The 25,883-nt window shown below is 41.2% G+C and overlaps 1 protein-coding gene across 3 annotated transcripts; it reads right to left on the reverse strand.

Annotated features, from left to right (window-relative positions):
• Positions 1-345: 345 nt before the first annotated feature.
• On the reverse strand, positions 346-25,240 carry LOC129833975 (NACHT, LRR and PYD domains-containing protein 12-like). Of its 3 annotated transcripts, none has more exons than XM_055898793.1 (8): positions 25,104-25,239; positions 15,038-15,209; positions 9,242-9,355; positions 8,612-8,677; positions 6,400-8,148; positions 6,071-6,244; positions 1,567-1,740; positions 346-1,334 (listed from the first exon to the last, which is right to left on the reverse strand). In XM_055898793.1, exons 2-8 carry the CDS (start codon positions 15,199-15,201, stop codon positions 1,322-1,324), a joined length of 2,454 nt encoding a protein of 817 aa, XP_055754768.1. In that variant the 5' UTR covers positions 15,202-15,209; positions 25,104-25,239; the 3' UTR covers positions 346-1,321. The 3 variants fall into 3 exon arrangements, 2 of the variants coding, with proteins under 2 accessions (XP_055754768.1, XP_055754769.1); XR_008756157.1 differs by lacking the exon at positions 346-1,334 and adding an exon at positions 5,770-5,943 and having other exon boundaries at positions 1,653-1,740; positions 25,104-25,240; XM_055898794.1 differs by lacking the exon at positions 346-1,334 and having other exon boundaries at positions 1,647-5,943; positions 25,104-25,240.
• Positions 25,241-25,883: the final 643 nt, after the last annotated feature.

The raw sequence follows: 25,883 nt of genomic DNA on the forward strand, positions 1-25,883 counted from the left end.
GCAATAGTCCCTTGAACTAGCTGCTTCATATACCATTTAGAAACTATTCAAATATGGTATAGTAGTCGCATTTATTTTGTTCCATGTCAAATCAATTTTAGTTGGACCAACAGAGAACACCTTAAAGGCCTTGGCACACATACTGTACACAATCCATGTCTCAATTGTCTGAAGGCTTAAAAATCCTTCTTTAACCGGTCTCCTCCCCTTCATCTACAATGAAGTGGATTTAACAGGTGACATCAATAAGGGATCATATTTCACCACACAGGTAGACCTATTTATTACTGTATGAACATTCATAGCTGTAATTCAATTAATCACAAATGGACACAATGTCACACGTCAATATGAATAACAGCTTTACTTCGTATAAAGAACATGAAATACAGTTTACCATAGATTAACACACAGGGTTACATAATATGAAATACAGTTTACCATAGATTAACACACATGGTTACATAGTATGAAATACAGTTAACCATAAATTAACACACAGGGTTACATAGAATGTAAGAAATGGTACATTTTCAAAAAGCCACGGTGCTACAATAAAAATCAAAGCAGTGTACAACACACAAGACAATCCTGAGACATATAATACACTGAAATAAAGTCTGGTAAGATGTAGAGTCACTAGGAAGACTATCAGGTTGTTGAGATTAAGAAGCTGACTATAGTGACACTGAACTACAGTCAATATGTACAGACATGATGGATATAACATGTCATTATAAAAGGAGAGCTTTTTACTAAGCTAACAGAACACACACTACACTAACAAGCAACAGAAACAGAACACTGGTGCAATATTCAAACAAAAAAACAAAAAAGTGGGTCTCAACCTCTCATCCCGTTTCTTCAGCCACACCCATCCACCCCTCCCCCCTAATTAACAGTCTGATGGCCTGGAGATAAAAGCAGTTTTTCAGTCTCTCTGTCCCAGCTTTGATGCACCTGTACTGTTTCCACCTTCTACATGGTAGCAAGGTGAACAGGACTTGGCTCGGGTGGCTGAGATCCTTGTTCATCTTCTTGGCCTTCCTGTGACACCGGGTGCTGTAGATGTCATGGAGGGCAGGCAGTATGCCCCCGGTGACGTGTTTGTTGAGGTTATTTTCCTAGCACCACTTCGCCAGGGCTCTCTGATTGATTGAGAGATTCAAGGAGCTATTATCATTGATTCGAAGCATTGAATATTTACATTCTTGCACTTTGAAATTAATTTAGTAACTGTTTGAAAAACATTTAACTGCAGGGCACTACCACAACCAAGGATTTTGAGTTGAGGCCATTCCTTCACTGAATCTGTGAGCTGTCAATCATTTAACCTGGGAAGGAAAGAAGGGAAGTGGATCTAAGTCCTCATACAGCAGCATAGACATATAGGGTCGTATTCACTAGACATCAAAGAGAAGAACACAGAACAAAACGGGCAGGGACTACCTGAACTTATCCAATAAGAACCTGGCATATGTTGAACATGACTCAGTGTCTGGATGTCTACAATGGCTTATTGATCACTACATCAGTGTGCTCATGAAACTGATCAGTAAAACTCACTGCAGTGTCTCCAGTTTATAGAGGGGATCCTCTTGTACAGAAGAGAGCAGCTTTACTCCAGAGACTCCTGGAGTATTTCCACTCAGGTCCAGCTCCTTCAGGTGGGAGGGGTTTGACCTCAGAGCTGAAGCCAGAGAAGCACAGCCTTTCCCTGTGACGCTGCAGCCTGCCAGCCTGTGGAAAGTGAAGGAGAAAAGTGTCATTTTAAATTCATATGTTGAACCTTTTATTGAATTGAAATGAACACATCTAAACTGATCAATTTGGTCAAATAACGAACTGGTGCCCAGATTCATAATTTGAAGTGATAATTGTACATACTCCATGACACATCTAAAGACAATGATACAATCTGCTGACAAAATATCTTCAATAATGCTACATCAGAGACCAAGGCCAGGATCAAATAAAATGGTATTTGTCACATGCTTCTTAAAAACAACAGATGTAGACTAACAGTGAAATGCTAATTTATGGGTCCTTTTCCAACAATTCAGTGTTAAAGATAAAAATTGAAATAGTGACAAGAGGAATTCAATCCAAGGCGTTATAGGGCAGTGACTGGACAGTCGACGATACTGACAACATTTTGCCAACACTTGTAGAGATCCCATTCACTGTAAATGTAGCGCATGTCAACTCAAGCATAAGTTACCTTTAAAAGTCACAATGTCGGCTGTCCAGTGCACCGACTTGGATTAAATCCCGGGCACAAGTGAAACGTAAGTAAAACTCATTGACTCAGCCTTCAACACCATAGTACCCTCCAAGCTCATCATTAAGCTCGGGGATCTGGGTCTGAACCCCGCCCAGTGCAACTGGGTCCTGGACTTCGTGACGGTCGTCCCCAGGTGGTGAAGGTAGGAAAGAACGCCTCCATTGTGCTGATCAACACAGGGGCCCCACAAGGGTGCGTGCTCAGCCCCCTCTTGTACTTCCTGTTCACCCATGACTGCGTGGCCACGCAAGCCTCCAACTCAATCATCAAATTTGCAGACGTCACAACAGTAGTAGGCCTGATTACCAACAACGACGAGATGGCCCTCGGAGTGTGGTGTCAGGAAAATAACCTCCCACTCAATGTCAACAAAACAAAGGAGATGATCGAGATGAAATACATTTAACAAAAGGTATCACTCATCACTTTAAATAACGCCACTTTGATAATGTTTACATATCCTACATTACTCATCTCATATGTACAGTTGAAGTCGGAAGTTTACATACACCTTAGCCAAATACATTTGAACTCAGTTTTTCACAATTCCTGACATTTAATCCTAATAAAATTCCTTGTCTTAGGTCAGTTAGGATCACCACTTTATTGTAAGAATCTGAAATGTCAGAATAATAGTAGAGAGAATGATTTATTTCAGCTTTTATTTTCTTTCATCACATTCCCAGTGGGTCGGAAGTTTACATACACTCAATTAGTATTTGGTAGCGTTGCCTTTAAATTGTTTAACTTGGGTCAAACATTTCGGGTAGCCTTCCACAAGCTTCCCACAATGAGTTGGGTGAATTTTGTCACATTCCTCCTGACAGAGCTGGTGTAACTGAGTCAGGTTTGTAGGCCTCCTTGCTTGCACACGCTTTTTCAGTTCTGCCCACAAACGTTATATAGGATTGAGGTCAAGGCTTTGTGATGGCCACTCCAATACCTTGACTTTGTTGTCCTTATGCCATTTTGCCACAACTTTGGAAGTATGCTTGGGGTCATTGTCCATTTGGAAGACCCATTTGCGACCAAGCTTTAACTTCCTGACTGATGTCTTGAGATGTTTCTTCAATATATCCACATAATTTTCATACCTCATGATGCCATCTATTTTGTGAAGTGCACCAGTACCTCCTGCAGCAAAGCACCCCCCACAACATGATGCTGCCACCACCATGCTTCATAGTTGGGATGGTGTTCCTCGGCATGCAAGCCTCCCCCTTTTTCCTCCAAACATAATGATGGTCATTATGGCCAAACAGTTCTATTTTTGTTTAATCAGACCAGAGGACATTTCTCCAAAAAGTACGATCTTTGTCCCCATGTGCAGTTGCAAACCGTAGTCTGGCTTTTTTATGGCGGTTTTGGAACAGTGGCTTCTTCCTTGCTGAGTGGCCTTTTAGGTTATGTCGATATAGGACTCGTTTTACTGTGGATATAGATACTTTTGTACCCGTTTCCTCCAGCATCTTCACAAGGTCCTTTGCTGTTGTTCTGGGATTGATTTGCACTTTTCGCACCAAAGTACGTTCATCTCTAGGAGACAGAACGCGTCTCCTTCCTGAGCGGTATGACGGGTGCATGGTCCCATGGTGTTTATTCTTGCGTACTATTGTTTGTACAGATGAATGTGGTACCTTCAGGCATTTGGAAATTGCTCCCAATGATGAACCAGACTTGTGGTCTACCATTTTTTTTCTGAGGTCTTGGCTGATTTCTTTTGATTTTCTCAGGATGTCAAGCAAAGGGGCACTGAGTTTGAAGGTAGTCCTTGAAATACATCCATAGGTACACCTCCAATTGACTCAAATTATGTCAATTAGCCTATCGGAAGCTTCTATAGCCATGACATAATTTTCTGGAATTTTCCAGGCTGTTTAAAGGCAGTCAACTTAGTGTATTTAAACTTCTGATCCACTGGAATTGTGATACAGTGAATTATAAGTGAAATAATCTGTCTGTAAACAATTGTTGGAAAAATTACTTGTATCATGCACAAAGTAGATGTCCTAACCGACTTGCCAAAACTATAGTTAGTTAACAAGAAATGTGTGGAGTGGTTGAAAAACGAGTTTTAATGACTCCAACCTAAGTGTATGTAAACTTCCGACTTCAACTGTATTTATAAATACTTCAACTGTATACACTGTATTCTATACAATCTACTGCATCTTGCCTATGCCGCACGGCCATCGCTCATCCATATATTTATATGTACATATTCTTATTCATCCCTTTACATTTGTATGTATAAGGTAGTTGTTGTGAATTTGTTAGATTACTTGTTAGATATTACTGCATAGTCGGAACTAGAAGCACAAGAATTTCGCTACATTCGCATTAACATCTGCTAACCATGTGTATGTGACCAATAAAATGTAATTTGTTTTGACATACTGTCCATAATGTCTATACATCCCATCACATATACCAGTGGAGGCTGCTGAGGGAAGGACGGTTCATACTAACGGCTGAAACGGAGCAAATAGAATGGCATCAAACATATGGAAACCATGGTAACCATGTGTTTGATGTGTTTGATACCATTCCACCAATTGCGCCCCAGCCATTACCATGAGCCCGTCCATCCCAATTTAGGTGCCACCAACCTCCTGTGACATATACACATACATGCATTTATATTATTTATACTCCGGACTCCAACATTGCTCATACTAATATTTATATATTTCTTAATTAAAAAATTTTACTTTTAGATTGGTGTGTATTGTTGTGAATTGTTAGATATTACTGCACTGTAAGAGGACCTGTCACATCCTGACCATAGAGAGCTCTTTTTTCTATGGTAGAGTAGGTCAGGGGGTGACTGTTTTTTTTCTTCTAGTTATTATTTTCTATGTGGGGTTCTAGTTTAGTTTTTCTATGTTTGGGTGTTTGGTATGATTCCCAATTAGAGGCAGCTGGCTATCGTTGTCTCTAATTGGGGATCATATTTAAGTAGCATTTTTCCACCTGTGTTTTATGGGATATTGTTTTGAGATAGTGTGTATTTTGAGTTAGTGCACGTATCATCTCTGTAGTCACTGTTAGTTTATTGTTTATTTGTTTATGTCTCTGCTTAGTTTCACTTTCTAATAAATATTATGTGTTACTCAACATTCGCTGCGCCTTGGTCCGTTTCTACCAACGAACGTGACAGGACCACAATGGGAATTAGTCCCAGACTGTATTGTGTGTTATCCTCCATGATTTAACAATGGAAATTAGTCCCAGACTGTATTGTGTGTTATCCTCCATGATTTAACAACGGAAATTAGTCCCAGACTGTATTGTGTGTTATCCTCCATGATTTTACTCATGAGCATGTATGGCTTTTTCAAGTGTTATGTATGCTTGTTTTAAAAAATGCATAAACGTAACTAAGTTGGAGCTAGGAACACAAGAATTTCGCTACACCCGCAATGACATCTGCTAAATATGTGAATGCGACCAATACAATTTCATTTGATGAGGGATAGTTTTACCTCAGTGTCTCCAATTTACATTGTGGATTCTCAAGTCCAGCACAGACGAATCTCACTCCTGAATCCTGGAATTAATTTCCTCCAAATCTAGCTTTCTCAAACTTGACATGCTTAAAGCTGAGAGTTGAAGCAAGCACCGCAAAGGATTTCTCAGTTAGGTTGCAATCATTCAACCTGGAGAGAGAGGATGCAGCTAAGTAATCCACACAAATCTATAACTACATTTATAACATGAAGGTGCATCTTTATAATTATAACATCCACTTTCCTTTGCAGTGGAGACAGTCACAAAGTCACTTACTTCAATGTCTCCAGTTTACAGTGTGGATCCTCCAGTCCAGCAGAGAGCAGCTTCACTCCTGAATCCTGGAGTTTATTGCCACTCATGTCCAGCAGTCTCAGACAGCAAGAGTTTGATTTGAGAACAGAAGCTAATGCCTCACAGCTTTTCTTGGTGAGTTTACATTCGTTCAGCCTGTGAAACAAAAGGTGCATCTCAAGATACCCAGGTGCCAACAAAACATCTCCCCTTAGGGACTGAGTTGTCAGCCTAAATGGTAATGCAAGCGGATGTTCATTATTATGTTATATTAGCATGCTGTCTGGAATGTAACTTGACTAAGCACTTACAGGGCTGTTCTAGAGGATCTGACAACTGGGAGAAGTTTGAGAAGAGATGCATCTGATCTGATGTATTTCTTCAGGTCAAACACATCCAGCTTCTCGGAGGTCAGCAACATGAAAACCAGAGCTGACCACTGTCCAGATGAGAGTTTAGATTTTGAGAGACTTCCTGATCTCAGGTAGCTTTGGATCTCCTCCACTAGAGAATGGTCATTCAGTTCATTCAGACAGTGGAACAGATTGATGCACCTCTCCAGAGGGAGTTTCTTTCTGATCTTCTCCTTGATGTACTTGACTGTTTTCTTGTTGCTCGGTGATCTGCTTCCTGTCTGTGTCAGTAGGCCTTGTAGGAGATGCTGATTGGACTGCAGTGAAAGGCCAAGAAGGAAGCGGAGGAAAAGGTCCAGGTGGCCATTTTCAAACTGCAAGGCCTTGTCCACTGCATCTTGGTATAGTTTCTTTTTGTGGAGGGATCTCCCTTTAGCCATCAGATTGTTGTTGTCGTTAGTGAACATGAGGAACACATATAGTGCAGCCAGAAACTCCTGGATACTCAGATGTACAAAGCAGTACACCTTTATCTGGTTAAGCCCAGACTCTTCTCTGAAGATCTGAGTGCACACTCCAGAGTACACTGACGCGTCCTTGATGTCAATGCCACACTCTCTCAGGTCTTCCTCATAGAATATCAGATGGCCTTTTTCTAGCTGTTGAAAAGCCAATTGTCCCAGTGACAAAATCATCTCTTTATCCCAGTGAGAATTGTTGGCATGCTCTACAGGATAGTTATGACTCCTCAGTTTTGACTGGAAAATCATGAGGTGAGCGTACATTTGAGTCAGATTCTTGGGGATCTCTCGACTCTCTGTTTCAGTCAATAGTCTCTTTAGGACAGTGGCTGAAATCCAACAGAAGACTGGAATGTAGCACATGATGTGGAGGCTCCTTGATGTCTTTATGTGTGAGATGATTCTGCTGGCCAGGTCCTCCTCAGCGATTACCTTCCTGAAGTATTCCTCCTTCTGTAGGTCATTGAAACCTCGTACCTCTGTCACCTGGTCAACACACTCAGGAGGGATCTGATTGGCTGCTGCAGGTCGGGTGGTTATCCAAATGTGAGCAGAGGGAAGCAGATTCCCTTTGATGAGGTTTGTCAGAAGAACATCCACTGAAGTTGACTCTGTGACATCACTGCAGATCTTATTATTCTGGAAGTCCAGAGGAAGGCGACATTCATCCAGACCATCAAAAACAAACACAATATTTTCGTTTTCTGAGATTTCTGATTCTTTTGTTTCTATAAAGGAGTGATGAAGTAGTTCTATCAGACTTAGATTTTTCTCTCTCATCAAGTTCAGATCCCGAAAAGGAAGTGGGAAGATGATCTGGATGTCTTGGTTTGCTTTTCCTTCAGCCCAGTCCAACATGAACTTCAGCACAGACACTGTTTTTCCAATGCCAGCAACTCCCCTTGTCAGCACTGTTCTGATAGGCTTGTCTTGTCCAGGTAAGGGTTTGAAGATGTCATTGAGTTGGATTGATGTCTCTTGTTCTACTGGAAACCTGCATGCTGTCTCAATCTGTCTCACCTCATGTTCATAATTGACCTCTCCACTTCCACCTTGTGTGATGTAGAGCTCTGTGTAGATGTTGTTAAGAGGTGTCGTTTTTCCTGCATCTTCAATGCCCTCAAATAAAGAACATGTCCTATTCTTCAAGTATGATTTCATTTTCTCCTGGACTTCTGTTGGGTACCTATAGGTGGAAAAGAAAGATACATGTTCCTTGGGAATTTAATTAAATTTGGGTTAAAAAAATTGAATATAAACCCTGACCTGGATGTGATCAATGATGAAACAGCACAGAGTTTGACATCCTAGAGTTTTCTAGACTAAGTGAAGATTAAAGCACAAAATGTGGTGCATTTACTGGGAGACAATGCACTCTGCATCTCATGATAGTTCCACTAAACCTTGGGTCCAGTCTCACTATTATAGTCATCATATTATTTTTTTATCTACATTTCTTGTATAGTCAGACTGAATGATGTCCTGTAGACAAGGTATCTAATAACAAGCTAAATTATGTATCCTGAATGATGAATTGGAGGCTATTATCTGGAAATGCACAGAGTAAAGGTACAAGATGTCATCAGATACATAGATGTTGAATTAAACTAGAAAACAGGTAGGATGCAGTGCAAACTGCGATCACTCACACTTTGTCATCAGTAGGCCCTCTGGGTTGGTTATCCATTGATGTGTCATTCTTCTCAGAGGTACTGCTGGGTAAAAAATTAGCACAGAGATCAATAACATCAGTCTTTATCTATACATAAGATGGTAAATAAAAGCAAAGAATTAATAAAATATTCATCACTGAATCTTTTCCTGAAGTACTCCTCCTTCTGAGGGTCATTTTACACTTGTACCTCTGTCACCTGATCAACACACTCAGATGGAATATTTTTTATTTTTATTTTACCTTTATTTAACTAGGCAAGTCAGTTAAGAACAAATTCTTATTTTCAATGACGGCCTAAGAACAGTGGGTTAACTGCCTGTTCAGGGGCAGAACGACAGATTTGTACCTTGTCAGCTCAGGGATTTGAACTTGCAACCTTTCGGTTACTAGTCCAACGCTCTAACCACTAGGCTACCCTGCTACCCTGATTGGCTGCTGCAGGTCAAGTGGTTATCCAGATGTTAGCAGAGGGAAACAGATTTCCTTTGATGAGGTTTGTCAACCAGAGGTACGAGTGGTACGAGTGTAAAATGACCCTCAGTCTTTATCTAAACATGATGATGAATAAAAGGAAAAGCCATAACCAGGTTATTTCTCAGGTCACCTTTGTTCAGTGGAAAGTTCTCCTTCCTTGAAGAAAATAGGAAGTGCCATCGACTGGTCACTCTTCATGGAGATACCACTAGGTGCAGGTGAGACTGGTCTGTCTGTCTTGAACCTGTCAAAAGAGAATAATCAACTTTCACTCATAAAAAACATTGAAGCTTTGGAAAGTACTCACACCCTTTTACATTTTTCACATTTTGTTGTGTTACAGCTTGAATTTACAATTGGTTAATTTGAGATTTTTTGGTCATTGGCCTACACGCGTTTCAAAATTTTTACAAATTAATAAAAAATTAGAAGCTAAAATGTCTTAATTCAGGAGTAAAACATTTCCTTAAAAAGTCACATATGTTGCATGGACTCACTCTGTGTCCAATAAGTGTTTAACATGATGTTTGAATGACTACCTCATCTCTGTACCCCACACATACAATTATCTGTAAGGTCCCTCAGTCGAGAAGTGAATTTCAAACACAGATTCAACCACAAAGACCATGGAGGTTTTCCTTTTGGTCGACTGGTAAAAAAATATATATGAAATTGAATGTCTCTTTGAGCATGGTGAAGTTATTAATTACACTTTGGATGGTGTATCAATACACCCAGTCACTAGAAAGATACAGGAGTCTTTCGTAACTCAGTTGCCGGAGAGGAGGGAAACCACTTAGGGATTTCATGAGGCCAATGATGACTTTAAAACAGTAACAGAGTTTAATGGCTGTTATAAGAGAAAACTGAGGATGGGTCAACAACATTGTAGTTACTCCACAATATTAACCTAATTGACAGAGTGAAATGAAGGAAGCCTGTACAGAATAAAAATATTCCAAAACATGCATTCCGTTTGCAACAAGGTTCTAAAGTAATGCTGCAAAAAATGTGGCAAGGCAAATACCTTTTTATCCTGAATACAAAGTGTTATGTTTGTAGCAAATCCAGTACATCACATTACTGAGTACCACTCTCCATAATTTCAAGCATATTGCAGGCTGCATCATGTTATGGGTATGCTTGTAATGGTTAAGGACTAAGGAGTTTTTCAAAAATAAACGGAATGGAGCTAAGCACAGGCCAAATCCTAGAAGAAAACCTAGTTCAGTCTGCTCTCCACAAGACACTGGGAGGTTAATTCACCTTTTAGCAGGACAATAACCTAAAAGAAAAGGCCAAATCGACACTGGAGTTGCCGAGTTAGAGTTTTCACTTAAATCTGCTTGAAAATCTATGGCATGACTTGAAAATGGTTGTCTAGCTATGATCAACAACCAATTTGACAGAGCTTGAATAATTTTGAAAATAATAAAAATAGGCAAATAGTGTACAATCCAGGTGTGCAAAGATCTTAAGAGATTTATCCAGAAAAACTCACAGATGTAATCGCTGTCAAAGGTGATTAGACCATGTATTAACTCAGGGGTGTGAATTCTTATGCAAACCTCTCAACCTTCGCCTCTCCAGAGTCCGTACGGGAGTTGCAGCAATGGAACAAGACTAACTACCAATTGGATATGATGAAATTGGGGTGAAAAAGGGGTTAAAAAAATTTAAACAATGGCTAGATATGATTAAATTAAGTAAAATGATTTATCAATCCTAGACTGTAGCTTTAAAGAAAAAGCATTCATTTGAAGGTCTCAACTTTGTTCATTGGAAAGTTCTCCCTCCCTAAAAAAAACAGGATGTTCCATAGACTGGTCACTCTTCATGGAGATACCACTAGGTACAGGTGAGACTGGTCTGTCTGTCTTGAACCTGTTTAAGGCAGGATTAGAATTTCCAACATAGGTGAGTTTACACACATTTCTGATTTGTGTAACTGTGCTTTTTATGGTTGGTTACTTATTTGTCACCAGTCAATGCACATACAGCTCGATATAGGTTAGTGATCTAGTACATTTGTCTCCAACAAAATGTCTGTTTCACTTACCTATTGCACGAAATAAAGACAAAATCTAAATTGTATTTCTCACTTGCGCCGAATACAACAGGTGTAGACTTTACAGTGAAATGCTTAATTACGAGCCCTTTCCCAACAATGCAGAGTGCAAAAGAAAGAAAAAGATAAATGAACATTTGCAAAAATAAAATAAAAAATACATGAAGGCAGGGGTAAAAGTGACCAGGCAATCAGCGTAGTTAATAAACACGAGTCAGTGTAAATAGTCCGGCTAGCCATTTGATTAACTGTTCAGCAGTCTATTGGCTTGGGGATTATGTGTATTTGTATTTACTATGGATCACCAAGGCTACTCTTCTTGGGGTCCAGACACATTAAGGCACATCACACAATAAACAAACAAAAACATTTAATAAAACAGTACATCATATAAAATAATTTCACCACTACACATCTACAACACAAAATGTATAGTACCACCATACAACAATATTAAAATGTACATGTGTGTAGTGTGGTTGCATGCGTGCGAGTATGCGTGTGCCTGTGTGTGCGCCTCTTCACAGTCCGCGTTGTTCCATCAGGTGTAGTTTTATCTGTTTATTAAATCTGATTTCACTGCTTGCATGAGTTACTTGATGTGGAATAGATTTCCATGTAGTCAAGGCTCTGTGTAGCACTGTGCGTTTCCGGGAGTCTGTTCTGGATTTGAGGACTGTGAAGAGACCCCTGGTGGCATGTCTTGTGGGGTATGCATGGGTTTCTGAGCTGTGTGCTAGTTGTTTGAACAGACAGCTCTGTGCTTTCAACATGTCAATGGCTCTTAACGAAGATGTAGTGATGCAGTCAATCTCTGCTCTAGTTTGAGAAAGGAGAGATTGACATGCATGTCATTGATGTTAGCTCTCTGTGTACATTTAAGGACCAACCGTACTGCTCTGTAGAAGCTGTTCAAGAGCCTTTTGGGCCAGACTTGGCACTCCGGTACCACTTCCTGTACGGTAGCAGAGAGAACAGTCCATGAATTGGGTGGCTGGAGTCTTCAACAATTTTTAGGGCCTTCCTCTGACACTGCCTGTTAGAGGTCCAGGATGGCAGGGAGCTCACCTCCTGTGATGTACTGGGCCGTACACAATACCCTCTGTAGCACCTTGAGGTTGGATGCCGAGCAGTTGCCATACCAAACATTGATGCAGCCAGTCAAGATGCTCTCAATGGTGCAGCTGTAGAACTCTGAGGAACCGAGGGCCCATACCAAATATTTTCTACCTCCTGAGGGGGAGGAGGCATTGTCGTGCCCTTTTTACAACTGTGTCGGTGTGTCTGGACCATGATAGGTCCTTAGTGATGTGGCATGTGGAACATGAAGCTGCTGACCCTCTCCACTACAGCCCTGTGATGATGGTGTTGGAGTTGTGCACGGCCACACAGTCGTGGGTGAACAGGGAGAACAGAAGGGGACTAAGCACGCACCCCTGAGGGGCCCCCATGTTGAGTGTCAGCGTGGCGGATGAGTTGTTGACTAGCCTCACCACCTTGGGGTGGCCCGTCAGGAAGTCCAGGATCCAGTTGCAGAGGGAGGTGTTCAGTCCCAGGGTCCTTTGCTTAGTGATGAACTTGGAGGGGACTATGGTGTTGAACACTGAGCTGTAGTCAATGAACAGCATTCTCACATAGGGGTTCCTTTTGTCCAGGTGGGAAAGTGTGGAGGGCAATAGAGATTGCGTCATCTGTGGATCTGTTGGAACGGTATAAGAATTTGAGTGGGTCCAGGATTCTGGGATGATGGTGTTGTGAGCCATGACAAGCCTTTCAAAGCATTTCATGGCTGAAGATGTGAGTGCTAGTCATTTAGACAGGTTACCTTGGCGTTCTTTGGTTGGCACAGGGACTATGGTGGTCTGCTTGAAACATGCAGGAATTACAGACTGAGTCAGGGAGAGGTTGAAAACGTCAGTGAAGACACTTTCCAGCTTGTCAGCGCATGCTCCAAGTACGCGTCCTGGTAATCCGTCTGGTGTGAATGTTTTTTTTATTTTATTTTTTATTTTTTTTATCCCATTTTCTCCCCAATTTTCGTGGTATCCAATCGTTAGTAATTACTAGCTTGTCTCATCGCTACAACTCCCGTACGGGCTCGGGAGAGACGAAGGTCGAAAGCCATGCGTCCTCCGAAGCACAACCCAACCAGCCGTACTGCTTCTTAACACAGCGCGCCTCCAACCCGGAAGCCAGCCGCACCAATGTGTCGGAGGAAACAGCGTGTACCTGGCCCCCTTTGGTTGGCGCGCACTGCGCCCGGCCCGCCACAGGAGTCGCTGGAGCGCGATGAGACAAGGATATCCCTACCGGCCAAACCCTCCCTACCCCGGACGACGCTATGCCAATTGTGCGTCGCCCCACGGACCTCCCGGTCGCGGCCGGCTGCGACAGAGCCTGGGCGCGAACCCAGAGACTCTGGTGGTGCAGTTAGCACTGTGATGCAGTGCCCTAGACCACTGCGCCACCCGGGAGGCCCCTGGTGTGAATGTTAACCTGTTTAAAGGTCTTACTCACCTCGGCTACGGAGAGCGTGATCATAGTCGTCCGGAACAGTTGGTGCTCTCATGCATGGTTCAGTGTTGCTTGGCTCAAAGCGAGCATACAAGGCGTTTAGCTCGTCTGGTAGGCTCGCGTCACTGGGCAGCTCGCAGCTGGGTTCCCCTTTGTAATTTGTGATAGCTTGCAAGCCCTGCCACATCCGACGAGCGTCAGAGCCAGTGTAGTAGGATTCGATCTTAGTCCTGTATTGACGCTTTGCCTGTTTGATGGTTCATCGGAGGGCATAGCCGGATTTCTTATAAGCATCCAGATTAATGTCCCACTCCCTGAAAGCAGCAGCTCTAGACTTCAGCTCAGTGCGGATGTTGCCTGTAATCCATGGCTTCTAGTTGGGATATGTACGTATGGTCACTGTGGGGATGACGTCGTCAATGCTCTTTTTAATGAAGCAGGTGACTGATGTGGTATACTCAATGCCATTGGATGAATCCTGGAACACATTCCAGTCTGTGGTAATTGAAACAGTCCTGTAGCTTAGCATCCGTTTTATCGGACCGCTTCCATATTGAGCGCATCTCTGGTACTTCCTGTTTGTATGCATCTCTGTGTGTGGAGTAAAGGTGATCTAAAGTTTTTTTCCCCTCTAGTTACACAGGTGACATGCTGGTAGAAAATAGGTCAAACTTATTGATGTTTTCCTGCATTAAAATCACTGGCCACTAGGAGTGCCACCTTTGGATGAGCATCTTCTTGTTTGCTTATGGCCTTATACAGCTGAACGTACCGGAAGCTGCTGTTTTGTCCTGCCGATGCACAGAAAACACAGCAAACTGTATATTATCCATGTCCTTGTTCAGCCATGATTCCGAGAAGCATAGTATATTACAGTTCTTAATGTCCCGTTGATAGGATAGTCTCGAACGAGATGGCACATTCGCCAATAGAATGGAGGGTCGAGGCGGTCTATCCACTCACCGATGTCGTCTCTTAAGGATGCCTGCACGGCGGCCCCTATAGCGCCGTCTTTTTCTCTTCCGAGTGTCAGGGATTAGGGTCCTGGGTGAGCAGTTTGTAAACCTTTGTCCGAAGACTCATTGAGGTAGTCCTCATCCAAATCGAGGTTAGTGATTGCTGTTCTGATGTCCAAAACTCTTTAGGTCATTGGAAAGTATGGCGGAAACATTATGTACAAATAAATTAAGATTAGTGCAAAAAACACAAAATAGCAGAATTGGTCATGAGCCCGTAAAACGGTAGCCATACATCCCAGCCCCATTTTTCGCAACCAATACTGGTTTGTACTAAAGATTTAAAAAAATCTCAGCCCATTCACACTTACCTATTTGATGAGCTTACCTTTTAAGTTCACTGCAAGTGTCCTGTTCAACAGGAAAATGTATTTTAGGGGACATCGCTTCCTCATTCCCTGATGAACTCATTCCAGAAGAACTGGCTTCCTCTTCAGTGTCTTCACAGTTACTAGGACTGCTTCCCTCTTCAATCTCCGCAGAGAGACTCATTTTGACACCTTGTACACAAAAATAATATTATTTATATTTACTTTTTACAACACTGGCACTGCACAGAATTACAACTTTTTAGACAGTTGAAGCTGATCTACCCTGATAGGGGGTTGTGCAAAATAAAATAACGTATTGGTGCTTTGTAGCCTTATTTACTTTATGCCTGTAATTCACTGCTGGTAGAGAGAAGTGCATAATTAAGTATGATTAGTAGTGCATAATTAAGTATGATTAGTAGTGCATAAGTGCAACCCAGGTTGCATCCTTGCTGTCGGAAGAAAAACCTCCAAAACTGAAACCAGGAAATGGAAACGAAAAGTCCCTATTTTAACATTGAGATCTCAGAGTTCTTTGCTAGCTAGCTATGCTGAATTTGAATGACTTATGCAGTTAGCATATCTCTTGCGTTCATAAAATCACTCTGGCCATCTGCTCCGATTTCAGAGCACTCTCGTCTGTGTGCCAGAGCACAGAATAACTAATTAATTTACGAGTGCGCAACACCCGCTGAATATGATCGGTGTCAGAAAACGTAGGCCAAAAAAGTAACAGTTAGTCACAAATGCTCTAACCTGCGAGGGCGAGTAAAATGGTCAGAGTGAGGTGTTCTAACATCTGTGTCTGGAAGTAGCTAGCTAGCAAGCTATCCAACTTTATCCAGTTAGCTTGGTGCTTGGTTGGGACATGCATGCATTGGCAGGCAAGCTGCAGAAGGACGAGCAGGCTACTTACTATTAACCATCATTAATCAGTGCAATTTTGATAGCCAACTTTCTGAAAAAGATTATGATTTATCTAATGTTCCTTCGTTAGATTTTAGCTCATCTTACTCTGGCTAGCATGAGTTGTTGATCTTGTTGTTGTTGCTGTGCATAACTGAGGGAGAGGGAGCCTACCTTTTAATGGTTGTTTGATCAATAGGACTGTAAAGTTCCTAAATGTAAGAGGACTCCTGTGGTGTTTACATATTTGCAGAATTCCGTTCAGGTATACTTTGTGGCTTTTGCGTTCTAATGATCTAAAGTCGTGCTGTTGCAACTGCCTGTAAACACACAGTCCAGTTCAAAGTGAATGATGGCAGGCCTATGTGGCAAATGATTTGTTTGCATAAAGGGCTACTGTAGCTCTGATTGGCTATGGCGCACCGGTCTGTGTAGACCGGTCCTGGACGAGACAGATGACAGATTCGGTTTTATTTACTGCAGTGTCTATTAATTGTTTAAACACACGTCTGCTTTCCCACTCTATACTGCTATATAATTTTCACAAATGCTATACTACACGTAATTCCCAAACATTCTAAAAATGAATGAAAATGTGAAAATGACCATACGTGCTCGCTTTAAAAAAAAAAAAATAATAATAAATAAGTGTCATATTCTTCCTGGGGGTGTATATGAACAAATTTGAATAAGATTTAATGTTGCTAAAATGCTGTCAGTTCTTGCTGGACCCTGACTGCCAAACTGAAACTTTTAGATTTGAATTTGAAAGGACAGCAGGTGCAGGCACTTAAAACCTTTTGCCAATAGGTGGCGCAATTAGCATTTTTTATTTCTGGGTGTCACCAAATTAAACTGCCTCGTGCTTAATTCTTGATCTTACAATATGCATATTATGAATTCTATTGGATAGAAAACACTTTCTAGTTTCTATAGCCTTTGGAATTTTGTCTGTGGGTGACCCAGAACTCTTTCTACAGCGAAATCCATGACAGGCACTGCGATGGTCTGAGAGCGAAGCTCTGATTTCAGATCAGTTTTGAAAGTCTCTGTATATCCTATGGAACGACATGAACTGCACCCGCCTTCCCCTGGATGTCAGTAACCAATGAGAAGTGGAATGGGCTTTCTGCGTAGCTCTCAGAGGTTATAAAAGGCGAAGGAGTGAGGGTAGCCCCCCTTTCGACTCTTGCCATTACGCAGAAGAGGACCTCGGGACGCCATTTTCAGAGGCTCGGTTATCAACGTGAAATGTATCTGTCTGTAATTTAATTCGATATAGGAGTTAGAAACATCATAACGTAGTTAATCTGAACCGTTTTATAGCAATTTAGATCCGTTTAGTGCGATTTTGAGTCATTGCTTTGTTATGCACTTTCAAGCACCGGGCACGTTTTGGGGTCCCGGTCGAACGTTAGTGGTCATTTCGACGGACAGAGGACATCTTTCGACCAAAAGAAGATTAGACCCAAGAAACGATGCATTGCCCAAGAATCTGATGGAAAATCACCTCATAGTAAGTAATATTTAATATGATAAATCGTTGTTCTGTCGAAATATTGTAAACGCATAATCCGCCATTTTGTTTGCTATAGCTTCGCTTGGCGAACCCTGTATTGCACAGTAAGGATAATTTTAGAAATGTAAATCAGCGATTGCATTAAGAACTAATTTGTCTTTCGATTCCTGTCAACCCTGTATTTTTTAGTCAAGTATATGATTAGCTTTCAATTAAACTAGATCACTATGAAAGATGGCGTCCGACATGTTCAGGCTTGATTTGCTACTATTTTCATTGTATAACCACGTTTTTTTATGGCTAAATATGCACATTTTCGAACAAACAATATATGTATGTTGTAATGTGATGTTACAGGAGTGTCATCGGAAGAATTCTGAAAAGGTTAGTGAAAAAATGTATATATTTTGGCGATGATAACGATATCGCTCCCTTTGGCTTGAATTCATGCTGGGGTGACGTTTGCACATGTGGTATGCTAACTTATCGATTTATTGTGTTTTCGCTGTAAAACGCTTAGAAAATCTGAAATGTTGTCTGAAATCACAAGATCTGTGTCTTTCCATTGCTATGCTTTGTCTATTTTTATGAAATGTTTTATGATGAGTAAATTGGTCATACAAGTTGCTCTCTATAGTAATTCTAGTCGCTTTGGTGAGATTTGTGTTGGTGGCTGCAATGGCAAACTATGATTTATACCTGAAATATGCAAATTTTTCTAATTAAACCTATCCTATACCATAAATATGTTATCAGACTGTCATCTGATGAGCTTTTTTCTTGGTTAGTGGCTATCAATATCTTAGTTTAGCCGAATTGGTGATAGCTACTGGTGTTGAGAAAAAATGGTGGACAAAGAAAAAGGGTGTCTTTTGCTAACATGGTTAGCTAATAGATTTACATATTTTGTCTTCCCTGTAAAACATTTTAAAAATCTCAAATGGTGACTTGATTCACAAGATCTGTATCTTTCATTAGGTGTCTTGGACTTGTGATTTAATGATATTTAGATGCTACTATTTAAATGTGACGCTATGCTAGCGATGCTAATCAGTGTGGGGGGGGGGAATCCCGGATCCGGGTTTCAGAGGCAGTAAAAGTTAACTGAAAAATGTAAAGATCTCCTCAATTTAAAGTAAGGTTTGTCCCTTATAGGATATCAATTGATATTGTTTTATGATGATACCATCTATCTTTTCATATTTTTTTTTGTTATTTTGCCCATTAATCTTTTCTTTTTATTGGCCAGTCTGAGATATGGCTTTTTCTTTGCAACTCTGCCTAGAAGGCCACCATCCCGGAGTTGCCTCTTCACTGTTGACATTGAGACTGGTGTTTTGCGGGTACTATTTAATGAAGCTGCCAGTTGAGGACTTGTGAGGCATCTGTTTCTCAAACTAGACACTCTAATGTACTTGTCCTCTTGCTCAGTTGTGCACCGGGGCCTCCCACTCCTCTTTCTATTCTGGTTAGTGCCAGTTTGCGCTGTTCTGTGAAGTGAGTAGTACACAGTGCTGTTCTGACGTGTTTCCGAAGAAAGTTCTTTGTTTCTGGCCATTTTGAGCCTGTAATCAAACCAACAAATGCTGATGCTCCAGATACTCAACTAATATAAAGAAGGCCAGTTTTATTGCTTCTTTAATTAATGAGAACAACAGTTTTCAGCTGTGATAACATAATTTTAAAATGGATTTTCTAATGATTAATTAGCCTTTTAAAATTATAAACTTGGATTAGCTAGCACAACGTGCCATTGGAACACAGGAGTGATGGTTGCAGATAATGGGCCTCTGTACGCCTGTGTACAGTCGTGTGTAACAGTATAAACTTTACGTCGTCCCCTCGCCCCGACCCGGGCGCGAACCAGGGACCTTCTGCACACATCAACAACTGACACCCACGAAGCATCGTTACCCATCGCTCCACAAAAGCCGCGGCCCTTGCAGAGCAAGGGGCAACACTACTTAAGTCTCAGAGCAAGTGACGTAACTGATTGAAATGCTACTAGCGCGTACCCGCTAACTAGCTAGCCATTTCACATCCGTTACACTCACCCCCCTTTCAACCTCCTCCTTTTTTCCGCAGCAACCAGTGATCCGGGTCAACAGCATCAATGAAACAGTATAACTTTACAGCGTCCCCTCGCCCAGACACGGGCGCGAACCTGGGACCCTCTGCACACATCAACAACGGTCGCCCACGAAGCACAGTCGTTACCCATCGCTCCACAAAGGCCGCGGCCCTTGCAAAGCAAGGGGCAACACTACTTAAGTCTCAGAGCAAGTGACGTAACTGATTGAAATGCTACTAGCGCGTACCCGCTAACTAGCTAGCCATTTCACATCCGTTACTCGTGGCCAAAAGTTTTGAGAATGACCCAAATTTTAATTTCCACAAAGTTTGCTGCTTCAGTGTCTTTAGATATTTTTGTCAGATGTTACTATGGAATACTAAAGTATAATTACAAGCATTTCATAAGTGTCAAAGGCTTTTATTGACAATGACATGAAGTTGATGGAAAGAGTCAATATTTGCAGTGTCGACCCTTCTTTTTCAAGACCTCTGCAATCCGCCCTGGCATGCTGTCAATTAACTTCTGGGCCACATCCTGACTGATGGCAGCCCATTCTTGCATAATCAATGCTTGGTTTGTCAGAATTTGTGGGTTTTTGTTTGTCCACCCGCTTCTTGAGGATTGACCACAAGTTCTCAATGGGATTAAGGTCTGGGGAGTTTCCTGGCCATGGACCCAAAATATCGATGTTTTGTTCCCCGAGCCACTTAGTTATCACTTTTGCCTTATGGCAAGGTGCTCCATCATGCTGGAAAATTCATTGTTCATCACCAAACTGTTCCTGGATGGTTGGGAGAAGTTGCTCTCGCAGGATGTGTTGGTACCATTCTTTATTCATGGATGTGTTCTTAGACAAAATTGTGAGTGAGCCCACTCCCTTGGCTGAGAAGCAACCCCACACATGAATGGTCTCAGGATGCTTTACTGCTGGCATGACACGGGACTGATGGTAGCACTCACCTTGTCTTCTCCGGACAAGCTTTTTCTGGATGCCCCAAACAATCGGAAAGGGGATTCAGAGAAAATGACTTTACCCCAGTCCTCAGCAGTCCAATACCTTTCACAGAAAATCAGTCTGTCCCTGATGTTTTTCCTGGAGAGAAGTTGCTTCTTTGCTGCCCTTCTTGACACCAGGCCATCCTCCAAAAGTCTTCGCCTCACTGTGCGTGCAGATGCACTCACCCCTGCCTGCTGCCATTCCTGAGCAAGCTCTGTACTGGTGGTGCCCCGATCCCGCAGCTGAATAAACTTTAGGAGACGGTCCTGGTGCTTGCTGGACTTTCTTGGGCGCCCTGAAGCCTTCTTCACAACAATTGAACCGCTCTCCTTGAAGTTCTTGATGATCCGATAAATGGTTGATTTAGGTGCACTCTTACTGTCAGCAATATCCTTGCCTGTGAATCCCTTTTTGTGCAATGCAATGATGACGGCACGTGTTTCCTTGCAGGTAACCATGGTTGACAGAGGAAGAACAATGATTCCAAGACAGCCAGGGAATACCAGTATATGGAGCTCAGGTGAATTTTGCAGTATATTAACAATATCCGTGAATGATACAAAGATCCACCTTGAATTGATGGGCAGACCTACAGTAGCTACAGGACAGAATCTTAAACTTAAAGCTACAGTCTTTGATCTGGGAATAATAGCCATTTCAATGATTGAACCATCGATTCTATTCTTAGATAAAATAATGTATAACATGTACACCAAGGTAATTCTTTGTCATGCCTTAGGCAGCCAGGGAAGACCTGTCTGTGACGGACCTGAGGTACATTTTTGCAGATAAAACACTTTGTTCTCTCTGTGCAGAAAACACTGGACAAGCCAGAGGATATTTTAAGGCAGTCTAAAAAACCTCCAAAGTTGATTTCCAAACTGTATCAAGGGTTGATAGAGGCTTTTCCCAATGACACAAAACATGTAAAACAAACATGTGAGGAAGATCTGGTAGAAGCCAATGATGATGAATGGATACAGATATGTTAGAATGGCAAGTCATCTTCATAGAATCTCAGACATAAATTAGTGCAGTTAGTGTACTTCGGGCTAGGGGGCAGTATTCGGAAGTTCGGACAGTCTGACGTGCCCAAAGTAAACTGCCTGTTACTCAGGCCCAGAAGCTAGGATATACATATTGGTTGTATTTGATAGAAAACACTTTGAAGTTTCTAAAACTGTTAAAATAATGTCTGTGAGTATAACAGAACTGATATGGCAGGCAAAAACCCAAGGAAAATCCGATCAGCCAGATAAGACCGTCCATAGAACGTACTATATGCCAGTGAAACTGAATTACATGCACTCAGAAATCGTCTGCTGGAGGTGTAAAACACAAAAGGGGACATATTTGCATATGTTATGGTCTTGTGAAGGCTGGCTGAATTCTGGCAAAAGAGTATGTTATTTTTGTTATCTCAGTATGTCTACAGATTTTCCCTTCTCCCTGTTTTTGTTTGCTTGGAAATGTTGACACTGTAGACTTCTTTGAAGAAATTGTGTAACTAAGCATTTATAGCGGCTAAGAAATACATTGCCATTTATTGGAAGGTTGGTTATTCTCCCAAAATGTCAAGTTATGTATCACGAGATTTGATTTATTACAAGATTAAGGGTATACTGGGCAACTTTCACCCACACTTAATATGTTGTGAAATCTGTTATTAATGTATTTCAATGTCTTTCAAATGTATAACTGCCTTAAATTGGCTGGACCCCAGGAAGAGTAGCTGCTGCCTTGGCAGCAGCTAATGGGGATCCATAATAAATACACATACAAATAAGGTCTGGATGCCTTATATGGAATACAGTACGACTAAAGGAGTCTGTATTGAAAACATGACCACATCAGGGGAGATACCTATTTAGGCAATCCCTAGCTGCTGGGCTGCTTAGTCCTGGCCCTGGATGGTCTGCCGTCCTGTGGGTTCTCACTCTGGCCTAACACACTCCCAAAACCAATATTGAATGTTTCACTAAGATCCTAAATCTGAGTGGGGTGTGTTGGGACGCTGCAGGGTGGTGGACCCCTAGGGACAGGATGGGACAACCCAGTTATATTGTCTGCAACCAAAAAGAGCTCTACAGTACTATTAGGCCTATGAGATGAATTATATGGAGGATTTTCTGTTTCTGTGTGTTAATGTATATTTGAGGTGTATATGTTTATTTATTTATTTCAAACCTTATTAGGGAATAAAACATTTTAAGGTGGGAACTGGGAAGGAAAATGTGTTGGGAGAGAGACTGGTGAGGGTCGGGCGTGCAGGCAGCTCAGGCTGTCTGGATGGTCTGGCTGACATTTGACATAGAGAATGTCTTAATAAAGACAATCAAAAGTCTTTGTATTTATTCAAGAGTTGTTAATTTGTTATGCTATTGGTTAAAGGTGCAACACAATATTTATTATTGAATAACCTTTGATCTAGTTCAGTCTTATTAATCCCTTATTTAATAATGATCTCTTACCTACCTTGATGACTGTGGGCATTTTTGTTTACTTTTGTACTAAATAGAGACGCCATATTGTATGGTGTAAAAATGCAGGAAATTAGCTTTAGATGCGCCACCAAAATATGGGGGGGGGGGACCCAGATCCTTCTAAAAACCAAAGTGGCATCCCTGCCTACTTAGTTAGTAGGCTTGTTGTTGTGTGTTCTATGTGATATAAATATTCCTCTCAAGGGGAATTTAAGTTGCGAGTGATAGGGAGAGAAACACGTAGACTATTCTGACAAGCACTCAATGCACAACAATTATTAATGCAATGGGGGGAAAACAATTTTGAAAGTAGTTTTGGGAAAGCTATTTTGAAATCAGTTTTGGCCTTTGTTCAAAAAGCGTGGCGTCCCAGTTTACCATTGCTAACATTTTATTTCTGTCCTCCTTCAATTGCGCGAGTGGCATCGTTTTACAAACTCGGTTACAACTGGAGTTTCAAGCATGGTTAGGAGGGGTTGCGCAACGAAAGAGCGGTTCATTTGGCTCCCCGATTTGCATACTTTTAGTATTGCTTTTTGAGCTCCAGATATCAATTATCTGCTCCATGCTCTTTTTTTCTGTGCTTAAGGTCTGTGAGCCAGATCATTTCCCAATGACACATGTTTTGTGTCATTGGGAAAAGCCTCTATCAACCCTTGATACAGTTTGGAAATCAATGTGAGGTTTTTCAGACTGCCTTAAAATATCCTCTGGCTTGTCCAGTGTTTTCTGCACAGAGAGAACAAAGTGTTTTATCTTCAAAAATGTACCTCAGGTCCGTCACAGACAGGTCTTCCCTGGCCCCCTAAGGCATGACAGAGAATTACCTTGGTGTATATTTTATACATTAGTTTATCTAAGAATAGAATCAATGGTTCAATCATTGAAATGGCTATTATTCCCAGATCAAAGACTGCAGCTTTAAGTTTAAGATTCTGTCCTGTAGCTACTGTAGGTCTGCCCATCAATTTTTGTTGTTGTTGTGGTTGCAGGCCATCTAATAATTTGGTCAGGTAAAAATTCACATTTCACGACCTGACATAATGGTAGGTAACGTTTTAGGCTATACATTTGGAGTGAATTTTTTTTAATGGTTTTTCAATTTCTAAACCTTACTGAATGATGAGCCGTTTGGGAGCAAAATTAACGGCTCTTTTAGTTGAATGGAGCCAAATGATCTGGCTCACAGAAAAGACTCGCAATGCCCATCACTACGCAAAAGAGCTCAAAGGAGACAATGCATCTTAAAAGGGCAATGACATACTTTTTAATATATACCCCCAAAAATCTCAAATTAATAAAATAATTATTAATAATAATAACCAAAATCAGGATGTTGTGTACAATGGGGTAAATGCAGATAGACAAACTCCGCTTCAGCATATGCATATTTTATAGCAACTATGCTGCATCCGTTAGGCTATAGGTAATAATGCGTATTGCTATTAGCACATCTGATAATAGGTCCAATATGTACACATTGTTTTAACATAATTTTTCCCAATATGTTTTGGGGCTAATTTCTGGTGGTGGAAATTATATTTTAGATGGTTTCAGAATCATTTTATTTTCATTCATTTTGCAGTAGAATGTCCTTTTAAAAAGTCACCAGAACTGAGCTTCTCAGTCCTATATACACATTATTCTGGGTAGGAACACGGACCCCCTAAACAAGGGGACTGGAATTGGCCAAAATCTCAATTTAATACATGTACAAAAGTATCATATTTTCCTAAAACATGATGGCCATGACTTCTTTACATGAAAGGAGAGGTTAAGTTGGCCAAGAAAAACGATCTGAGATCAATATAAGTTTCAAATGTTCTTTGTTGTTGTTTGTTTTAAATACTACGTATAGTGTGTATTTCACGCGTGTAAATTCAGGAGGAAACAAAGAACGGATGGATTGACCGCAATGAAAAACTGTCCTAATAGCGATGTTTTACATACAGCCGTTTTTTAAAGGACCAAAGAGTAATATTGCGATACTGTACTTTATAGCATTTTAACTTCAGGTATATCTGTATACACATGGATTCCCAGTAGGATAGACCATTTTGTTATTGGTGCATTTTATTTTACGCCATTCGGAAAAGTTCCCTACCTGTTTTTTGTCTCCTGTAAATGTAATCCAGAGCCTGTAATATAAGCAGGTGCCGTTTCTTTGTTATGCCCACTTCCACATGTTGTCCGCAATTTAACGTTTTCGAGGTGCTCTTTCCTGCCCCAAAACACGTGATCTGGTTCAACAACAATCTTTCAACATCCATCTGTCAGTAGGGTACTAAGGGGTAACTACTAGCCCCCCCCCCCCCCCCCTCCCTGGCTGCCACTGCTCTTGCTCAACAACACAATTCCTGGGTCATCACAACTTTTTGAGGTATTTCAACAAAACGATTTTGTGGTAAATTGATCAAATTCTTTGACATTTGGAAAGTTAGATTAAGTTAGTTCGATAATTGTTTTTAAAATATACAAGTAGGAAAGCCTTAAGAAAAATAATCCACTTGTTTAGAGAGAAGAATGTAGATCATTTTTGAGTAAAGTAGTAATATGTTGAATGAGTGTGTTGGTAACTAGGGTGTAACTGGGCCCTGGGGGCTAGTTACCCCTTTATGGTTATGAATGTATTTATACCTGTCATTTAGACAATGACTAGCCCAGTTAGCGTTAGTCTATGCGAACATTCTAGCTAGCAACTTCACTAGCAGTAAATGTTAGCCAGCTAGCTAGTTTAAGCTGCTAGGAGTGCTAGCTAGCAACCTTACTACCAGATCGTCTGAGGTAAAATACATTAAAAAGATAACATACTTAATTGCAGTTGTAAATGTTTCCACTAGTGACTGATAGATTTACAGTTAATATTACTTTATAGCCTTTTAGC

The sequence above is a fragment of the Salvelinus fontinalis genome, chromosome 34, assembly GCF_029448725.1.
Source record: "Salvelinus fontinalis isolate EN_2023a chromosome 34, ASM2944872v1, whole genome shotgun sequence".
NCBI classification, from domain to species: domain Eukaryota; kingdom Metazoa; phylum Chordata; class Actinopteri; order Salmoniformes; family Salmonidae; genus Salvelinus; species Salvelinus fontinalis.

Bases quoted from the DNA above. Each gene is read 5' to 3' on its own strand.
- LOC129833975 (XM_055898793.1), bottom strand. From the start codon at position 15,201: ATGAGTCTCTCTGCGGAGATTGAAGAGGGAAGCAGTCCTAGTAACTGT. The intron at 8,678-9,241 runs GTGACCTGAGAA...TTTTTTACCCAG, and splicing joins GAACTTTCCACTGAACAAAG to CAGTACCTCTGAGAAGAATG. The intron at 8,149-8,611 runs GTGAGTGATCGC...TTCCACCTATAG, and splicing joins GGGCCTACTGATGACAAAGT to GTACCCAACAGAAGTCCAGG.